The sequence below is a fragment of the Fusarium oxysporum genome, chromosome VI (genome assembly GCF_013085055.1).
Source record: "Fusarium oxysporum Fo47 chromosome VI, complete sequence".
NCBI classification, from domain to species: Eukaryota; Fungi; Ascomycota; class Sordariomycetes; order Hypocreales; family Nectriaceae; genus Fusarium; species Fusarium oxysporum.
The window spans coordinates 495377-510761 of record NC_072845.1 but is presented as its reverse complement, the minus strand read 5'-3'; the positions used below and the strand labels follow the sequence as shown (position 1 = coordinate 510761).

At 48.0% G+C, this 15385-nt stretch overlaps 9 protein-coding genes and 1 non-coding gene across 10 annotated transcripts; 5 read left to right on the top strand and 5 right to left on the bottom strand.

Annotated features, from left to right (window-relative positions):
- Positions 1 to 181: 181 nt before the first annotated feature.
- FOBCDRAFT_202579 (uncharacterized protein) lies at positions 182 to 1717 on the top strand (the record flags this gene model as incomplete). Its single annotated transcript, XM_059609038.1, has 2 exons — positions 182 to 999; positions 1045 to 1717. The coding sequence occupies 2 exons, from the start codon at positions 182 to 184 to the stop codon at positions 1715 to 1717; spliced, it is 1491 nt and encodes a 496-aa protein (XP_059467322.1).
- A 224-nt stretch (positions 1718 to 1941) lies between these two features.
- Positions 1942 to 2564, top strand: FOBCDRAFT_224988 (uncharacterized protein). The gene has a single exon (XM_031187393.3). The coding sequence runs from the start codon at positions 2027 to 2029 to the stop codon at positions 2399 to 2401; it is 375 nt and encodes a 124-aa protein (XP_031038528.2). The 5' UTR covers positions 1942 to 2026; the 3' UTR covers positions 2402 to 2564.
- Positions 2565 to 2811: 247 nt separating this feature from the next.
- On the bottom strand, positions 2812 to 4400 carry FOBCDRAFT_202578 (uncharacterized protein; the record flags this gene model as incomplete). Its single annotated transcript, XM_059609037.1, has 3 exons — positions 2812 to 2844; positions 2893 to 3437; positions 4307 to 4400. The coding sequence occupies 3 exons, from the start codon at positions 4398 to 4400 to the stop codon at positions 2812 to 2814; spliced, it is 672 nt and encodes a 223-aa protein (XP_059465069.1).
- On the top strand, positions 3989 to 4072 carry FOBCDRAFT_t162. Its single transcript has one exon. It is a non-coding gene; the product is annotated as a tRNA-Asn (tRNA).
- A 615-nt stretch (positions 4401 to 5015) lies between the features above and the next one.
- On the bottom strand, positions 5016 to 5828 carry FOBCDRAFT_261547 (uncharacterized protein; the record flags this gene model as incomplete). The annotated part of the gene is made up of 1 exon (XM_031187395.2): positions 5016 to 5828. The coding sequence occupies one exon, from the start codon at positions 5826 to 5828 to the stop codon at positions 5016 to 5018; it is 813 nt and encodes a 270-aa protein (XP_031038530.2).
- A 682-nt stretch (positions 5829 to 6510) lies between these two features.
- FOBCDRAFT_250992 (O-methyltransferase-domain-containing protein) lies at positions 6511 to 7744 on the top strand (the record flags this gene model as incomplete). Its single annotated transcript, XM_031187396.3, has 2 exons — positions 6511 to 6806; positions 6854 to 7744. The coding sequence occupies exons 1-2, from the start codon at positions 6518 to 6520 to the stop codon at positions 7741 to 7743; spliced, it is 1179 nt and encodes a 392-aa protein (XP_031038531.2). The 5' UTR covers positions 6511 to 6517.
- FOBCDRAFT_320206 (uncharacterized protein) lies at positions 7731 to 9142 on the bottom strand (the record flags this gene model as incomplete). The annotated part of the gene is made up of 5 exons (XM_031187397.3): positions 7731 to 8186; positions 8244 to 8308; positions 8358 to 8475; positions 8523 to 8889; positions 8990 to 9142. The coding sequence occupies 5 exons, from the start codon at positions 9140 to 9142 to the stop codon at positions 7861 to 7863; spliced, it is 1029 nt and encodes a 342-aa protein (XP_031038532.2). The 3' UTR covers positions 7731 to 7860.
- Positions 9143 to 10311: 1169 nt separating this feature from the next.
- Positions 10312 to 10943, bottom strand: FOBCDRAFT_275052 (uncharacterized protein; the record flags this gene model as incomplete). Its single annotated transcript, XM_054704927.1, has 2 exons — positions 10312 to 10838; positions 10883 to 10943. The coding sequence occupies 2 exons, from the start codon at positions 10941 to 10943 to the stop codon at positions 10312 to 10314; spliced, it is 588 nt and encodes a 195-aa protein (XP_054560902.1).
- Positions 10944 to 10999: 56 nt separating this feature from the next.
- On the bottom strand, positions 11000 to 12527 carry FOBCDRAFT_261544 (Alpha/Beta hydrolase protein; the record flags this gene model as incomplete). The annotated part of the gene is made up of 2 exons (XM_054704926.2): positions 11440 to 12527; positions 11000 to 11256 (listed from the first exon to the last, which is right to left on the bottom strand). Exons 1-2 carry the CDS (start codon positions 12389 to 12391, stop codon positions 11000 to 11002), a joined length of 1209 nt encoding a protein of 402 aa, XP_054560901.2. The 5' UTR covers positions 12392 to 12527.
- An 850-nt stretch (positions 12528 to 13377) lies between these two features.
- On the top strand, positions 13378 to 14502 carry FOBCDRAFT_240659 (uncharacterized protein; the record flags this gene model as incomplete). The annotated part of the gene is made up of 2 exons (XM_054704925.1): positions 13378 to 13614; positions 13702 to 14502. 2 exons carry the CDS (start codon positions 13378 to 13380, stop codon positions 14500 to 14502), a joined length of 1038 nt encoding a protein of 345 aa, XP_054560900.1.
- Between the last annotated feature and the right edge of the window lie 883 nt (positions 14503 to 15385).

The window sequence follows — 15385 nt, the reverse complement described above, 5'->3', positions numbered from 1 at the left end:
TAAGACCGATCCTCTAAACCCTTTTTGGCAAATAGTACGGAAGAACTCCGGGCAACTCTATACCTAGAAGTGCTTACTCTCAACATGGATCGAGACCGAATAACTTCAGAAATAGAGCATGTGATTAGTAAAACCGCCTGCCATAGAGGACATTCCGCTTGACGACCCAGTCTTATACAATATGGCCATCTTCGTGGTTACCACGTCATCTGGTAAGCCCGACAAGGGTACAATGAGAAAGATCCGCAGCCATGCGATGCGCGGAAGGAATACACGCGCAGACAGACTAGCTCGGGCTCAAGAGCGAATGAATCCCAATAAAAGCCTGGTGCATACTATGGAAACTGATAGCAGTGCATCTTCCATATCAGTACCATGTACCGATTCAACAGCAGAACCATGTAATGGCCAGAAACCTGACAAGCATAATCTGTCAACAATGAGTATCCCACGAAAGCTAGCACCAGAGCTTTTGTTACAGCGATCAGAAGTCGAGCTAAAACCGTATATGCTAGAGTTAATATATCAAGGTATTCTTACAAATTCTATGTCGACGAACCAGAAACTGATCCAGCACTTTTCCCCAGCTTTCACAACGCCAAAACCCTGTCGATACGCCATAGACATGAAAGTCGCCCATGAATCAGAGTCTCACATCTTCAGACTCAGCGACATGCACACGCACGAAGTATCTCTCCACTCAATCCTCTTCACAGCATCGGCATTTAAAGAAGTCTGCCAAGGAGTCGAGTTCAGTATACTAACGAGATATCATCTTGGTGAGACACTACGCTGTATACAACAGAGTCTTCAAGGCAAAAGCACCGCAACGTCCATGGCGACGGTGGGAGCTATCGTTAACTTGGCGTCGGCGGCGTCTAGTTTTGGAGATGTTGAAACTGCAAGGAAACATATGGATGGGATATGTCGCATTTTTGAACTCCGTGGGGGGATATCGCCTCTTGGAACTGCAGCGTTGGCGGAGATGAAGTGTCAAAGGTACTTGCTTCCTCTATTGCCAATTTATATGACTGACCTGTACAGGATAGAGATTTGTCTATCAATGGCAGAAGGTCGAAAGCCCCGCCTTCTTCCTAATATTCAATCTTGGGATTCACTTATGCCAAAGTCTTCAATCCATCTCGCTCCGGAGTCCACGTTCCTGGACTCTCGAAACCTTACAACAGATAGGCGTTTACTTTCCATATGGGCCGATCTGCAACACTACAGCAGATTAGCTAGTGAAAGCGCGCCCATTCCACCAGAACTCTTCCTCTCCATAAGCACAACTCTTCCAAACAGGTTGCTCCATATTTCCTACAACGCCCAATCGACTTGCGAGCTTCTGAGGCTGTGTATGCTCGTGTATATCAAGAGCATCCTGTTTAGTCTTCCCGGGGTAGGGAAGAGAATGTCCTACCTGTCGACTAATCTGGAGATGGCACTTCAGACGTTTGTACCCTGCCGCCGAGAGCACTCGACCTTCTTGCTCTGGGCGCTGTTAATTGCTGGGGGCTGTATTTTTGAGGACTTTGGCCGAACATGGCATCGGCAGGCTATTCGCGAGACATGTGACGTTCTTGGTGTTAGTGGCTGGATACAATGTAGGGAAATGTTAAGCAGCGTGCTGTGGATTGGTGATTTACACAATTCGCTGACACAGGACGGGTTTGTAAAGGTGTTTGAGCCTACAAAAACGACACTGGTCACGGACTAAACTGCAATATTTACGGTAGCGGCTCTGTTCTAATTGACATGAATGCGGTACAATAACTTTAAAATTACCTAAATCGCCCTCATCTTAACTAGAATGAGATGTAGGAGATTTTAGCCTGAGGCTTCAGAGTGCTTGATCTGCTTACGTGAGACCACTGATAGGATCGCTGACATTTAGTGCTGACGCGCAAAGCACGGCGTTACTGTCTCATCTCCGCCATTCTCCTTCAAGTAATTTTTATCTCCTATCACAATTCTATTAAACTAACACAAAATCCTCAACTACTCTCTATCAATTGAGCATCTCATCATGTCCTTCCTCTATCTCAACCGCGCAACACACGTCGTGTCTCTCATCCCCGCCCTCTTCGGCATCAATCTCCTCACACGCCCCGAAGCAACCCTCCAATCCTTCCAGTATCCCATTCCAACAGATCCTCAAGCTCAAAAGCTTGTTCGTGGACTTGCACGTATCTACGGATGTCGAAATCTCGTCATTAGCTTTTTGTTCTTCAACATCAGCCTCACTGGGGATAGGAAGCTAATGAGCCTGGGGTATCTTGGGGCGCTGGCCATGTGCGTTACTGATGGGCTTGTCGCGAGGAATGTAGTTGGGCATGGGGAGTGGCAGCATTGGTCTTTTGCGCCGCTTTGTATTGGGTTGTTGATTGGGCTGAACTGGTGAATGTAACTGAGTCTGCGATGAGCTTTCTGAATTACTCGAGCTACATGTATGGCTATTGGCTCCGAGTCGCGGCAAGATGGTTTAGAACATTTACATGTTACCAAGAACAATCCATGTCTTTGTGACGTACCTCATTCATTTGTTTTACAAACAAGCATACACTGATGAAATGCAAAATGATGTTCTACTGGCTTCTTATAAGTGCATGCAATAGGATCAATTTGGGCTTCCAGCGCTGTAAGTAACTAGACACTATAGCCCTTCCTTATGGATGTTGGTCAATAGATCTATTGCTGCAAATTCCTCCTTCTTCTTTCCAGTCAAAGTCCTAGCCTGATCTATGCCCCATACTTATGCTGTCTTACCTACCACGTCATAACAAACACAGAATCGTGAGAAAGAGCATGCTCCTAAGCCTCTGCTTTGATCACTTCCTCGACTCCCTGCTCGAAGTCAGTAACAGGGCGAAGACCAGCAAGGAAATCACTCACTTCACCCCGATACCTTCTCAAAGCATCCTTATCGTCAGTACTAACCGTGATCAAGTTCCCCATGATCTTAGCTAGCCCCCTAACGTCAGCCACTTCTCCATCTGAAAGATTCCACATCCAATTTGCAACAATCTTGTCAAGGAAGAAAGTCAAAGCACTCTCGTCTTCCCACTCAAGAGGCCAATCCTTCTCACCTTGCTCTTTTTTATACAAATTCGCCATTATAGTTAGAAAGCTGAAGGGATGCTTGACTGCTTCCCAGTTGCCGTAAAAGTCTTTGCAGTAGTCTGATTCCTTATAGAAACTATAATGCTTTCTGAGGTATTGTCGTGCACGAAGGGCTTTGAACTGGATTGAGGGATATTCATCTTCAAAGACAGATTCGACAGCGTCGGAAAAGACATCATCTTGATCCTCTGATATCTCCAGTGCGATCTTGGGGCTGTCGGGTTTGCTGGAGCCGCACTTGCAGGGCGACTCTACAAGAGATGATTGACTTTGAAGTGAAGGGGTAGGGCTGCTGCGACCAGCGTCGGAGCCGGAGACTGAGGTAGTGGAGGAAGGTATTTTGAGTGATGGATGTGATGGAAGTTGTATGTATAGTGAGAGTAGGCTGTGGTTTGAGATGGTGCAGAGTGTTATTGGTGAGATGTGATGTGATAGTGTAGGAAAGGATAATTCACGGCCGGCAGGACAAAGCATTTATACTAGATGGGTTGAAAGAACCAGTTTGAACACTTATTGAGAAATAGATTCGTTCAATTTCACCAGTCCTATGTGCCGCCTGAACTTCTTGTTTGGTTAACCAATGTTCTTTTGACGTTTCGAGGCAAATGATTTGTTGAATTAAATCAAAGTTGGCAGCATGTAGTTGCGACTAAACGTTTTCGTTTATCCCACAAGCAAAGAGAACAGAATCCGGGTCCATCGGCTTATCTCTCGTATTAATAATGAACAGCTAAGCCTGAGCTGTTGCGCATAAACATATGGCTGTTTAGTGGTTCCCAAAGAGGAAGTGAATAATGCTTAGGGTAAGCTAAGACCACGCTAGCGGATATGAAACGCTGTAGGAACCCGAACACCCAATAATAGCATTTCCCCTGTGGCTTAGTTGGCTAAAGCGTCCGACTGTTATTCATAGACAATCGGGAGATCGGAAGTTCGAGCCTTCCCGGGGGAGAATTGGTACTATTTTCTCTTTTTGCTTTCTTAGCCATCGCTTTTACCCTCTAATTCTTAATATTTTTATTACCATACAGTTCATAAAGTATAGGGCTAGGTTTAGTTGTAACTAATTAGCAACTTAGCCGGAGCCCAGCTGATTCAAGTCTAAATTTGAGCAAGATAACCCAATTTATTAGACGATTCCTCTTTAGTCGCCTCTTAGTAGTACCTAGGGTAGCCGGGTTTATACCCTGGTGGGTCTTTTGGGTAAGGGCAGCTTTGCCATTAATGATCTGGACGTAGTTATCCTTAAGGTTAAGGGTCTTTGCACTATTTATAGACATGATTAACAACAAAAGGGATACACTTGAAGCTGATTATAATTGTCTAGAGAGGAAGGAGACAAGAGGATCATCTTTGTGCTTTTTAGCTCTTTTATATAAATTCATACCTGACTATCGGGTGAAAGTCCCCCGCACCCTGCTCAACAGCAAGTTGTTACGCAGACGAATCAAGAATGAGGTGTCACAGAAAAGGCTTCGGAAACTAAAGCGACAAGTCCCGAACCTGATCAGGCATGACGCCTTTCTGCAGACTAATGTTCGGCTCGTCCACTAACAAGTCTCGATTTGAAATAATTTCTTAACAAAAGCCGCAACGCTCGGACTGAGAGACGCGGGGATCGAAGCCGCCTACACTCAAGTGCGCTCAGCGGCTTTTCTCCAAAGGGGGCTGATAACTTGCATTAGATCGAATTTGCTAGTAGACGTGTTTAATTCGATGTCATCCTTGTAGCGACTATATGATATCACTTCGACTTGCAAGAAAATGCCCAGCTGTTCAAAATCACTTTTAGCCATGGATGGATTTATCACGAATGCAGAGCTGGTTATAACCAACAAAGGTACACAGGTGGCTAGGCGCTAGATCGACCTATAGAAAAATCAATCGACGACATATTAACACCAGTGATCGTCATCGTCCCAATCCTCCTCCGTGGGCTCCCATTCATCCCGATGTTCTGCAAGTTTGTCCATCAGCTGGTCAACTGCATCGAAAGCTTCATCTCTCCTAAAGGCAAGGGGCCATCCGAAGCCCCGGTAGAGCTGCCTGATATACTGGATATCCAGAGCTGTACCCCATGCCTCTTCCTGTGCAATCACCTCTTCCTCCGTGATGATCTCCCCGCCAGGCCGCTCTTTAATTTTGTCGGCTTCGATAGTGATCCGTCCGCGACAGGGGATGAGCTTCAGAGTGATGTAGTCTTGCTTTAACCCATCGAAAAACACTTTCAGGTCGACTTGCGGGAGGTCATGCATCAGGCGTTCTTCTACAGTAATTTCCCCATCTCTTACATTCAACCAGATATACTTGCCCCAGGCTTCGCGACCAGTAGCCAGTGGGAAAACATCGCGCATATCAATTGTAATCTGTCGTCGCTCTGAATATATCTCATCTGATCCCGATACTCTCCCCCACATAACACGCTCAAAACAATCCTGAGGCAGGGTTGGATAGTCTACCAGTCGAGACTTGTAGTGGATGAAAGCTTTGCAGTCGTTGTCAAAGTAGGGAATGCGCTTCATGACTTGGCCGACCATGTCTGAGCTCCCAAGGCTTTTTAACAAGGGTTCCATGCCGGGCCAGCCTTCTGCTGGAGGGGGTTTGAGGTACTGAGCATCGTAGTGAAGTGTTGTCAAGAACACATAAAAGTCCAGAAGAATCGCGGTAATTTCTGCGGGCGAGTAGCTGTTTTCTGAAAGCGGAGCCATTTGGTTGTATCATAGGCGCCCTGATATATAGCAATTAGCCTTTGACCATGGGAGCTATATAGGAACATCGGCATTGTCCCTGGGATGTAATGTCACAATTGATGACAAACCTGCAGGATCAGATCTTTTTTAACGTTGAACGATCTGCATGGCGTGACATTTCCTAGTTTTGCCCGCAGGCGCCAGAATTCGCCAAGGATCGGATCCTTCGCGCCAAAAACAATGCTTTTCTCCACGACCACCTTGACCTATGGCGAATGCCATTACGCATACCAACAGTGGAGTCTATAAATACATTAAATCCTAAAGAAATTTATAGTTCATCATATATAAATCTTGGTAATATTTTGATCGATGTAATTGAGTTTAATCCTGCATACAGAAAGAGACTGGGGCCGATGCTGTGGCTACCTCGGAACTAGACCTGGTTTAAAACAGGGCCGTACCGCGGCGCTCTACCCTCCTATGGACTAGACTCACGATTGAACAGATCGCTATTGATGTCCAGACATAGCCTGGCGGATTTGGCGCCGAAATGAACTCGTTCTGTTGACGTAAGTCGGACGACTTCCCCTCATAACCTGCTATCTTTCCCTTCTCAATAATCGTCGCTGTCCATCATACGACGCCTTTCCCTCGCTCGCTGCTCGATCTTCCATCTTGCCCGACTACGTCATTTCTCCTTCGTCATGGCATCAGCAGACAATCTCATCCAGGCTCTTGAAGGCCTTGACGCCAGTTCATTCGCCAATGAAGCAGAGCGCGTCCGTGCCCTCGATGCACTCACTCTGTCTGTCAGTAGAGTTCAAAAACCATGGGATACAGTCTGGCAGCACTGCTGGGTTAATCCAGCGACAACCGCATGTGCCAAGTCCTTGATTGACGCTGGCGTTTTCACCAAGTGGATTGACGCTGGTGGTGGGGAGCGGACTTGTGATGAACTGGCTGAGCTCACGAGTACTGAGCCCATTCTTATCCGTAAGTCGCCTCGTCTCTGCTATCGAATGGATGCTGATAGTTTTCAGGGCGCTTGATTCGACAGATCTCAGGCCAGAATCTCGTCATCGAGACTGCAGAGGATACCTACAAGCCGACACCTTGGGTCCACGCCCTCACCGCCGATCCAGCCCTGGCCAATGTCTACGGCGGTTTATACAATTTCGTCAACAACCCCATGTTCCAAACTCTCCCTGCATATCTTAAGAGAACAGGTTATAAGAACCCGACGGACCCCAATGACTGTAACTGGCAGTTCATGAAGGGCAGACAGGAAAACCTGTTTCAGTCTCTTGGTGCTGATCCCGTTGCTGCAAGGGAGTTTAACGACGCGATGGAGAGTCATTCCAAGTATAATCTCACGCCTTGGCCAGAGGTATACCCTACTGAGTCTTTGATTACTGGCGCTAAGTTCGATCGAGCATTGGTGGTAGACGTTGGGGGTAGCAAAGGCCACGATCTGACTAAATTTCATCTTCGACATTCCGAAATTCCCGAGGGTAGTCTTGTCCTTCAAGATCTCCCTGACATCCTCAAAGAACTAACCATTCCTGATACGATTGCTGTCTGTCCCCATGATTTCTTCACCCCGCAACCTGTCAAAGGCGCGCGTGCATACTTCATGCACAATGTCCTGCACGACTGGGAGGATAAACAGGCATGCCAGATCCTCAAGCACCTCGCTGATGCTATGGAAGCAGGCTACTCTAGGCTTTTAATCCATGAGAGTCTAGTTAGTTCAGCCAAGCCTCTTGCGCGAGTGACGACGTCGGATATCACCATGATGGCGTGCCTGGCTGCCAAGGAGCGAACAGAACTTGAGTGGATAAAGCTGGTCGAGAGTGCTGGATTGAGGGTTCTCAAGATCTGGAGACCTTTGGAGTCTGTAGAGAGCATTATTGAAGCGGAGCTTTCTTAACCTAGATGCCAGGTTGGTTAGGCCATCTTTTGAAGTTGATCCCTGTTGTATCTACATTCCTGAGGCAAGTTTGGAGGTATCATTTTATATCTATAAATATGTCTAAAATTAGCGGTATCAACCCTTTCCATTAATCTCATACAGACCTATATCATTCTGCCTAGCTGAGATTGCCCGTGATGGTAGACTGAGGTCTCTTAACCCTTCTTCTGTTAGCATATTCGCGCCTTCTGCAGTATTATAGCTTGGCATTGTGTTGTTTGTCGAAGCTCTCTTATCCGGAGTACTGATTATTCGAAGAGTGCGTAGAGGTCGATTGGAGATTTGATCAGGCGTGCGGCGGTAAACGCGCAATACCAGTATGCGCATGACGGGAATGGATGCTGCCATTATGGTGACGGCACACTCGGTAGTGCCCCATATAATGATGCCAACTCTATCCACTGGGAAATGTATCAGTGGTTAGCAACCAGAAAATGGTAGCCAATCGCATGACTTACGAGTTCGATTCTTGCTGCTGAGGCCAAGCATTTTGTAGCATTTCGCACCAGCAGCGGCGGCGGCACTAAAGCATCATCAGTAGATGATCACACGATGATCCTGGAGAGACTGACAAGATACCAAAGGTCAAAGCGATCCCAACTCCGATTTTCTCTCGGGTCCGCATAGAGAGTTTCCAAATAATGGTCCAGGCAATGACACAGAGAATAAGGTCAACCAACCCCGAGAAGGCTGCCTATAGTAAGTAAGATGCAATTCGAGGTAAGGCAAGAACTTACCTCCAGCAAAGATATTATAGTACGTCGCGACCATCGGATTCCAACAGGTTCCAGGCAGACTCGAATGCCAGACCTTCTTGGCCGGTGTACATTTTACAAAGGAGAAAACAATAACCAAGTCCATGGTGATATTTGTCGCGATAATAAGAAACCAGAGAAACCAGCTCATCCAGCCATCAACCAATCGTATCAGTGTCAGGGCAAATGACGTTTTGCTCCATGCTGCCGATAATACTGCAAAGAGACCAAATATTGTTCCGGTAAGTGCGATTTTCGGTACGACTGCTGGATCAACCTCTGACATGTCCTTGCCGAAACCAAGGGTGACGTTGAAAATGACGAGACCCGTGCCGATAGCGAGGCAGATCTGATAAGAAGACGCGTGATGTTAGCCCCAGCAAATTGAGATCTATGACGGATCTCGTGGATCTTGGATGCAAACTCAACAGAGATTAGCTGTTGCTCACCCATGCCGCAATCAAGATGTAATCATCCCACCAGAAGCCCCGATGGCGAATGATCTTGCAATACAATCGTAGACCCAAAAATAAACCCGCCAATAAGGTCAGCGACACGCAAACTGCGATTATCGTTGCGCCGAGACCCGTAGGCGATGTCATCGGAGAGCGCGATGATCGGGACGCTTTCGCTGCCTCCCTAAGTAATTTTCGTCAAGACATGGGAATGAAAAAGGGAGATGAATGTTGCAGGAGAAGGAGAGCGACAGGGAGGGCGAGCAATTGAAGTGTGATCTGTACAGTATGAGAGGTCCGAGCCCCTTTTGCAGTGCGCCTCCCCAGAAACAGGCGGACCAACGGATCTAATGATCGGCGGCACTTCTGTTGGGCGTGACATTACCCCATGGGCTAGTGGCTTATGGCGCTCGGTAGTGCAGTTCGTCAAGTAGGCTCAACAGTTGTTACTGGTCTGACCGCTGAGCGTGTTTAATTGGCGGCGTAGGTTACACCAGGTCCTGGTTCTCCCTCGAATAATAAATTCGTTCGAACCTGAGCACCCCCCGCTGATGGAACACTCAACAGGTCACACGGAGTCAAAATGGCTAGACATTTGTGAACAGCCCGTCTCACTGTCGACAATGTCTCTCTGGGGTACGAGTCATTCACAGTGCATTGAACTGATTCCCAAGGCCCTGTCACGGAGCTAACCTTGGCCATGAACTCAAAAATCCATCGTACCTATCAACAACTCTCCGAATGCCAAGTGCACTACGATGCCTTGTTGGTTTAGTCCTGGCATCAAAGCACATCCACGATCGACTCCACAAGCTTAATCGTCGCGGCTTGCTCCCGGTTCCCGTTGAGATTTACTATCACCAAACAGCGATAGAGCCGGGTTACCAGACCACTTATTTTCACCTCTCTCATATTGATTTCGTCATTTCACAATTACCGCGCTATTTATGTGGTTGAAGATCCCAATAGCACCATGCGACAAACTCTCTACTAACGACTGTTGCTAATTTGACACCCATTTGAGTCTATTGCCCCCAGGCCATCCAGAATAGCCTCATCACCATCCTTCCTCCCAGATATACCAAGTCTTAAACCACATCTCAACACCCGACGCAACGAACGCCTCTTGAAACGCTTCCCTCCGCATATTCGTTTCCGCCGACAGTCTCGCCAGCTGTTCATTATCCCAATCATCATCCCAGCTATTACTCCCGGGCATTGTATGTCGAATAGGAGCATCAATCTGAACCCTCGTCAGCTTCGGAAGGTCTCCAGAAACAACTCGTTGTCCAAGATAAGTAATAAAATGCAGAAGCTCATATCAAGAAGATGGTCAAGGTTTGAACTGTCTGCAGGAGGAAATTGACTAGGTATGTTTCTTGCTCAACGATAAGTTCATCCTTATTGTGGTGGAGCACATGGCTGTAGAAGCACCAAGAATCGACCTCGAGGATAGTGAGATTTGTAAAATGCTTGATCTGTTGGGGCGTGACGGGCTTAGGTTTCGGAAAGTTACGTTGACCAGGTTCCACTCTGCCATCAAAGTTCAAACTGAGGCGCTGTAATGTCTTTTGTGTTCGTGGGCTCAGGAACTCGATTAACTGGGTTGGTGAGACTTTGGAGCGAGCCCGAATATGCCAGCAACTATAGCCATCACTGACAAACCTGAACGTCTTAAGATTCTGAGCTGCCCCGAGAATTCGCTCTAATGCCAGAATTTGCCAACTACCTGTAAAGAATGGCAGACCGAGAATCTGAAACTCAGTGATGTTCCTGACACCAGAACAGAATTCCTGTATACCCAAGTGGTTATTCTGATCAGCGTATCTCTCGCCCTCAGGACCTCGGAGGATTAACCGTATGCGCCAGGTCAGGAGAAAACATGACCAATGAGCTCGGGAGGTAGGACATCGGTAATTGCTGATATGGCATCGTGAGTGGTTGCCATGATGCACTCTGATGAAATGAATTGTTTAATGGAGAGAGGCGATTGCGAAGCGCGGTTTATGACCTGATTGTGCCTTGGCATTCTAGGCAGCAGCCCTGTACAGCCTTGTAAGCATGGTCCTCTGCCAAGACACCAGTGACTTGCCTGATCATGGCGTAGTGCTTGCGATAATTGTCTCGAGCCTTCATCGAGGCATGCTTTGGGGGCCTTATACCCCGGCCAGCTATAAAGTTCAAGTGAGCCTTCTTAATCTTGTGTATATAGTTCCGATCGAGATGATACACCAGCGTTGTGGAGGGATTGAACATGTTTGCTATGATAGGGCATATATAGCTCTTATACCTATGTTATGTTACTTGTGTGTTATAGAGTATTGGCTTAGCTATTTACAGATTTCAACTGATGAATATCGAGCGAATAGTCTTGAATTCTCTGTAGCCATTTGCTTCCTCTTCGTTTTACGCCCCCACCTGCCCAAACCAAGCCGCAATCTCACCAACGTTACTATCTACAACATCCGGCTGATCGTAATGCTGGAAATGCGACACACCATTATCCCAAATCAATTTCTTGTTCTTGGTCGGGATCGACTCAAAATGCCTCTTGGCTGCGGGCGCGTTCATGCAATTGTCTCCATGAATAACCAGAGCCGGTTTGGTGAGCTTGGCCACCCCAGGTACAGTCGAATATCCAAAGTGATCCAAATCACTCATGACGGCGTATCGGTTCTCAAACCCCTTCAAAGTCCACGGGCCGTACCAAGCCCACGCGACGGGTCCCGGAAGGCCAGCGAGTGAACCGACATCTGGGTCTGCGGCTTTCGGGTCGACAAGAGGTTGGTAGGTGACTTGGCCTGTTTTCTCGTACAGCTCTTTAGCCTTTCTAGCTCGCCCAATGCGTGCCTGATACAGTGCTTCCCCTTGCTCGGGTGTAGGCATTTTCAATGACCCAACGTCGACCCCGGGCTCGATGTTCACGCAGCCAGTGCAGATCATCCAGACATCTGTCTCATGATCGCGATAGTACCCCGTCACGGAAGCGACAGCGACGACCCGATCATCATATGATGCAACGTCTAGGCACTCAGGACCACCTTGGCAGACACCGACGAGGAACAATCTCTCGGCATCCACGTCACCTCTGCCGGCAAGGTAGTCAAGACCGGAGACGACGTCTTCGTTCTTCATCTTGGGATTTTCTAGACGCCGTGGCTGACCGGTACTCTCCCCGACAGTGCGTGGGTCAAAGATCAGAGTGGCATAGCCTTCGTCGGCAAGTCGCGTGGCATACTGCAGCGGGGCTTGTTCCTTGACAAACGAGTATGGGCCGAGAACGACGACACCAGGCGGGTTGGCCACGTCTTTGGGCAGATACAGGATGCCGGTGATGGTCTCCCCGTGAGATGGATAGGTCACCTTCTCTGCAGTGTAACGACCGTGGCAGCCCATTGTATGAAGTGAAAACAAAGTAGTCTCAAGTGTTAATAGAGTGGTAAGTTGATGTTGATGAGAGAGTAAATTGGAGCTTGTTTGTCAGAGGTGGTGATAATTAGAATGTTTGTATACTATGTTTTATGGGTCAAAGGCCTGTATTCCAATAACATGTTCATTCTTTGATAGAAGACGAGAGCTTTGTGAGCTGCGTTTCTAGTGTTCATGTTCGGGGATGGCCCCACTAATTTCGGAGTAATGAACCCACTATTTTCGGAGCCACCGTCTATGCTATCTTTTGATTCGGCGACGGCGACGCAAACAGTCAGGTTTCCGATGGTCAATCTTGTCACGGACTCGGGTGTGGATCAAGGTAGATCAACACATCTATTTGACATAGTCGGGTTCTGCATCTTCCTGCGCGGATCGGACTTATTGCGTCACCAGAACACATGTTCAAAATGCCAGCCTCGAACCAATTCAGTGTTAACACCACCAACTGGCGTAATTCCAACGAAAGACAGCCCCCAAACTTTGAATGGAGCTGGGATAAGCTACTTGCAGCTCCCTTCGATTGGTAGCCGAGAACCAAGGGCAATACCGGCCGACGCTATCCCGTGCTTAGTTTGTGCTGATCTTCAGCTGCTTCGGACTTTGAAGCTGTCTATCCTGGTAACTGTCGGAAAGTATAACCGGGCTGACCTTTGTCACTGCTTCCTCTCATTTGGCTCCAGACAAACCTAGGCATATCTAGGTTGCTGCTGGGGTGGCCGAAATAGCCCGCACAACCCGGCCGTGCCAGCATCACATGCGGCTCAGTGAGACAACAAGATGAGTCTTGCCTCCGGTTCTCGCCTCGACAGGCACTTTACTTAAGAGGCGCACGGTTCCTTGTTCGATCGGTTGCATGTTGTTACTCGACCTTATTCTTTCTCTCTCAGCTACAAATAAAACATTCATATAGGATATTCTTTTGCAATATAACACCTCAAGTACAATACAACATGACTGGGTCCGGTAAGCTCGTCCTTGTCACTGGTGCGAATGGCTTCATCGCCACTCATGTTCTGCAAAACCTTCTGCAAGGAGGGTACCACGTACGAGGAGTCGTCAGGTCCCAAGCGTCCGCCGACGCTGTTCTCGAGACTTTTCCCGAATATTCAGGATCCCTCTCCGTAATTGTCGTTCCCAGCATGACAATCGCGGGTGCTTTTGACCAAGCTGTCAAAGATGTTGATGCGGTATGTAAACTCAACACTTCACGTCATCGCCCTATCTGAGGGCAACCGACTTCAACGCGGGTCACTCACAACTGTTCTCTATCAAAGGTTCTTCATATTGCGAGTCCTTTCACGCTCAGTCTCAAGGACAATGAGGCTGAGATGCTGGTACCGGCGATCAACATGACCAAAGGCCTGCTGGAATCTGCTTCCATGCATGGCGCGGAAATTAAACGAGTCGTCATTACGTCCTCCTTCGCTGCCATGGTCGACCTCACAAAGGGATTGTGGCCCGGCCACACTTATAATGAGGCGGACTGGAACCAAATCACCTACGATTATGCCAAAACTGCCGACGCCGGTACCGCATACGTGGCATCCAAGGCCTTGGCCGAAAAGGCTGCCTGGCAATTCGTCCAGGATCGGAAGCCGCATTTCGACATTACTGTTCTCTGCCCCCCAATGGTCTTTGGTCCTCCCGCGCATCCCCTGTCCTTCTCAGCGTTGAACATTGCCGCCTGGGACATCAATCGCTTCCTCTCTGGAGAACTCCAAGATGTACCCGACACGGACTTCTGGGGCTTCGTTGATGTTCGGGATCTCGCAGCGGCGCACGTCCGCGCTCTTGAAGTTTCCGAGGCTGGCAATGAGAGGTTTCTGATCGCTGGCGGGCGATACAGCTATCAGCAAACAGCCGACGTACTGCGGGCATCTGCGCGTATCCCCGATGCCGAGAAGAAAAAGATACCGCGCGGGCATCCCGGGGATGACTATCCAGGGCCGAACGTCTACGAATTGGATAATTCCAAGTCGATTCGCATTTTGGGTGTCAAGTATCGCTCATTCGAGGAGTCTATCGTTGATTCTGCGGTCAAGGTAATCGAAGCGAGACGCAAGGCAGGAATTTAGCAGAGTTCAAGATAACAAAACGGTTGAAACGAATGGACCATGCATGTTAGATATCACACACACGGGTAGACAGCTAAGATCAGACGAACTCCTAACGTCTACTAGAGTTAAATTCTCATCTCTATCATATGCAGCCTCTTAATTGACTAAGCAACACAATATCGACTGTAGTTGAGAGGTACGCCATCATGGAGTTTGTACTGGTCCTAGCCCTTACTCCTGACCACCCATGCCGGATTCCCCGCCTTGGTGGCTATAAAGCGAAATCACCGGCAGGACAGACAGGCGCATCGTAGAGTCTATAATGTATACTTTGGCCGTTTCCGCTCCGGGTACGTCGAGCTGGGGTTGCTGTGCCATTTTCGTGCGTAATAATAGCTAAAGTCTGGGAATCGCCCAATTGCCCTATGCGAATGATCATCTGTTCTCGAAGGGGATTATCCCGGTTGTTGATACTACCGCAGCAGTCATATCATTTACCCATGGATAATCTAATTCAAAACTTTATGGTACGAAGCGTTATAGTCCCGTCGCATGTTGAGCCATCCTATTACCTATCGGCTTTGAATGTGAAATTCTAAGATGGCCAGTTGGAAAGTGAGAGGCTGTTGTTAAGGTTTCGGGAAAACGACATACCAGCGAAACTAACCAACCCTGTAACCACTTAGCCTTTCCTCCTGATTGGGAGGCGTAAACATTTTTTTTGATTACCCCATCTCGAATTTCGGAGTTAGCAGCCAACTAGTCCGTCAGTCCCGACGACCCTAACAACTCCCCGATATCTATCACCGAAAGCCGATGGTATCCTTGTAAGTCCCTATAGCTTTACGCTCCTTAGCGTCATCGAGGAGCCCCCGGGGATTTAGTAATGTCATGAGATCGC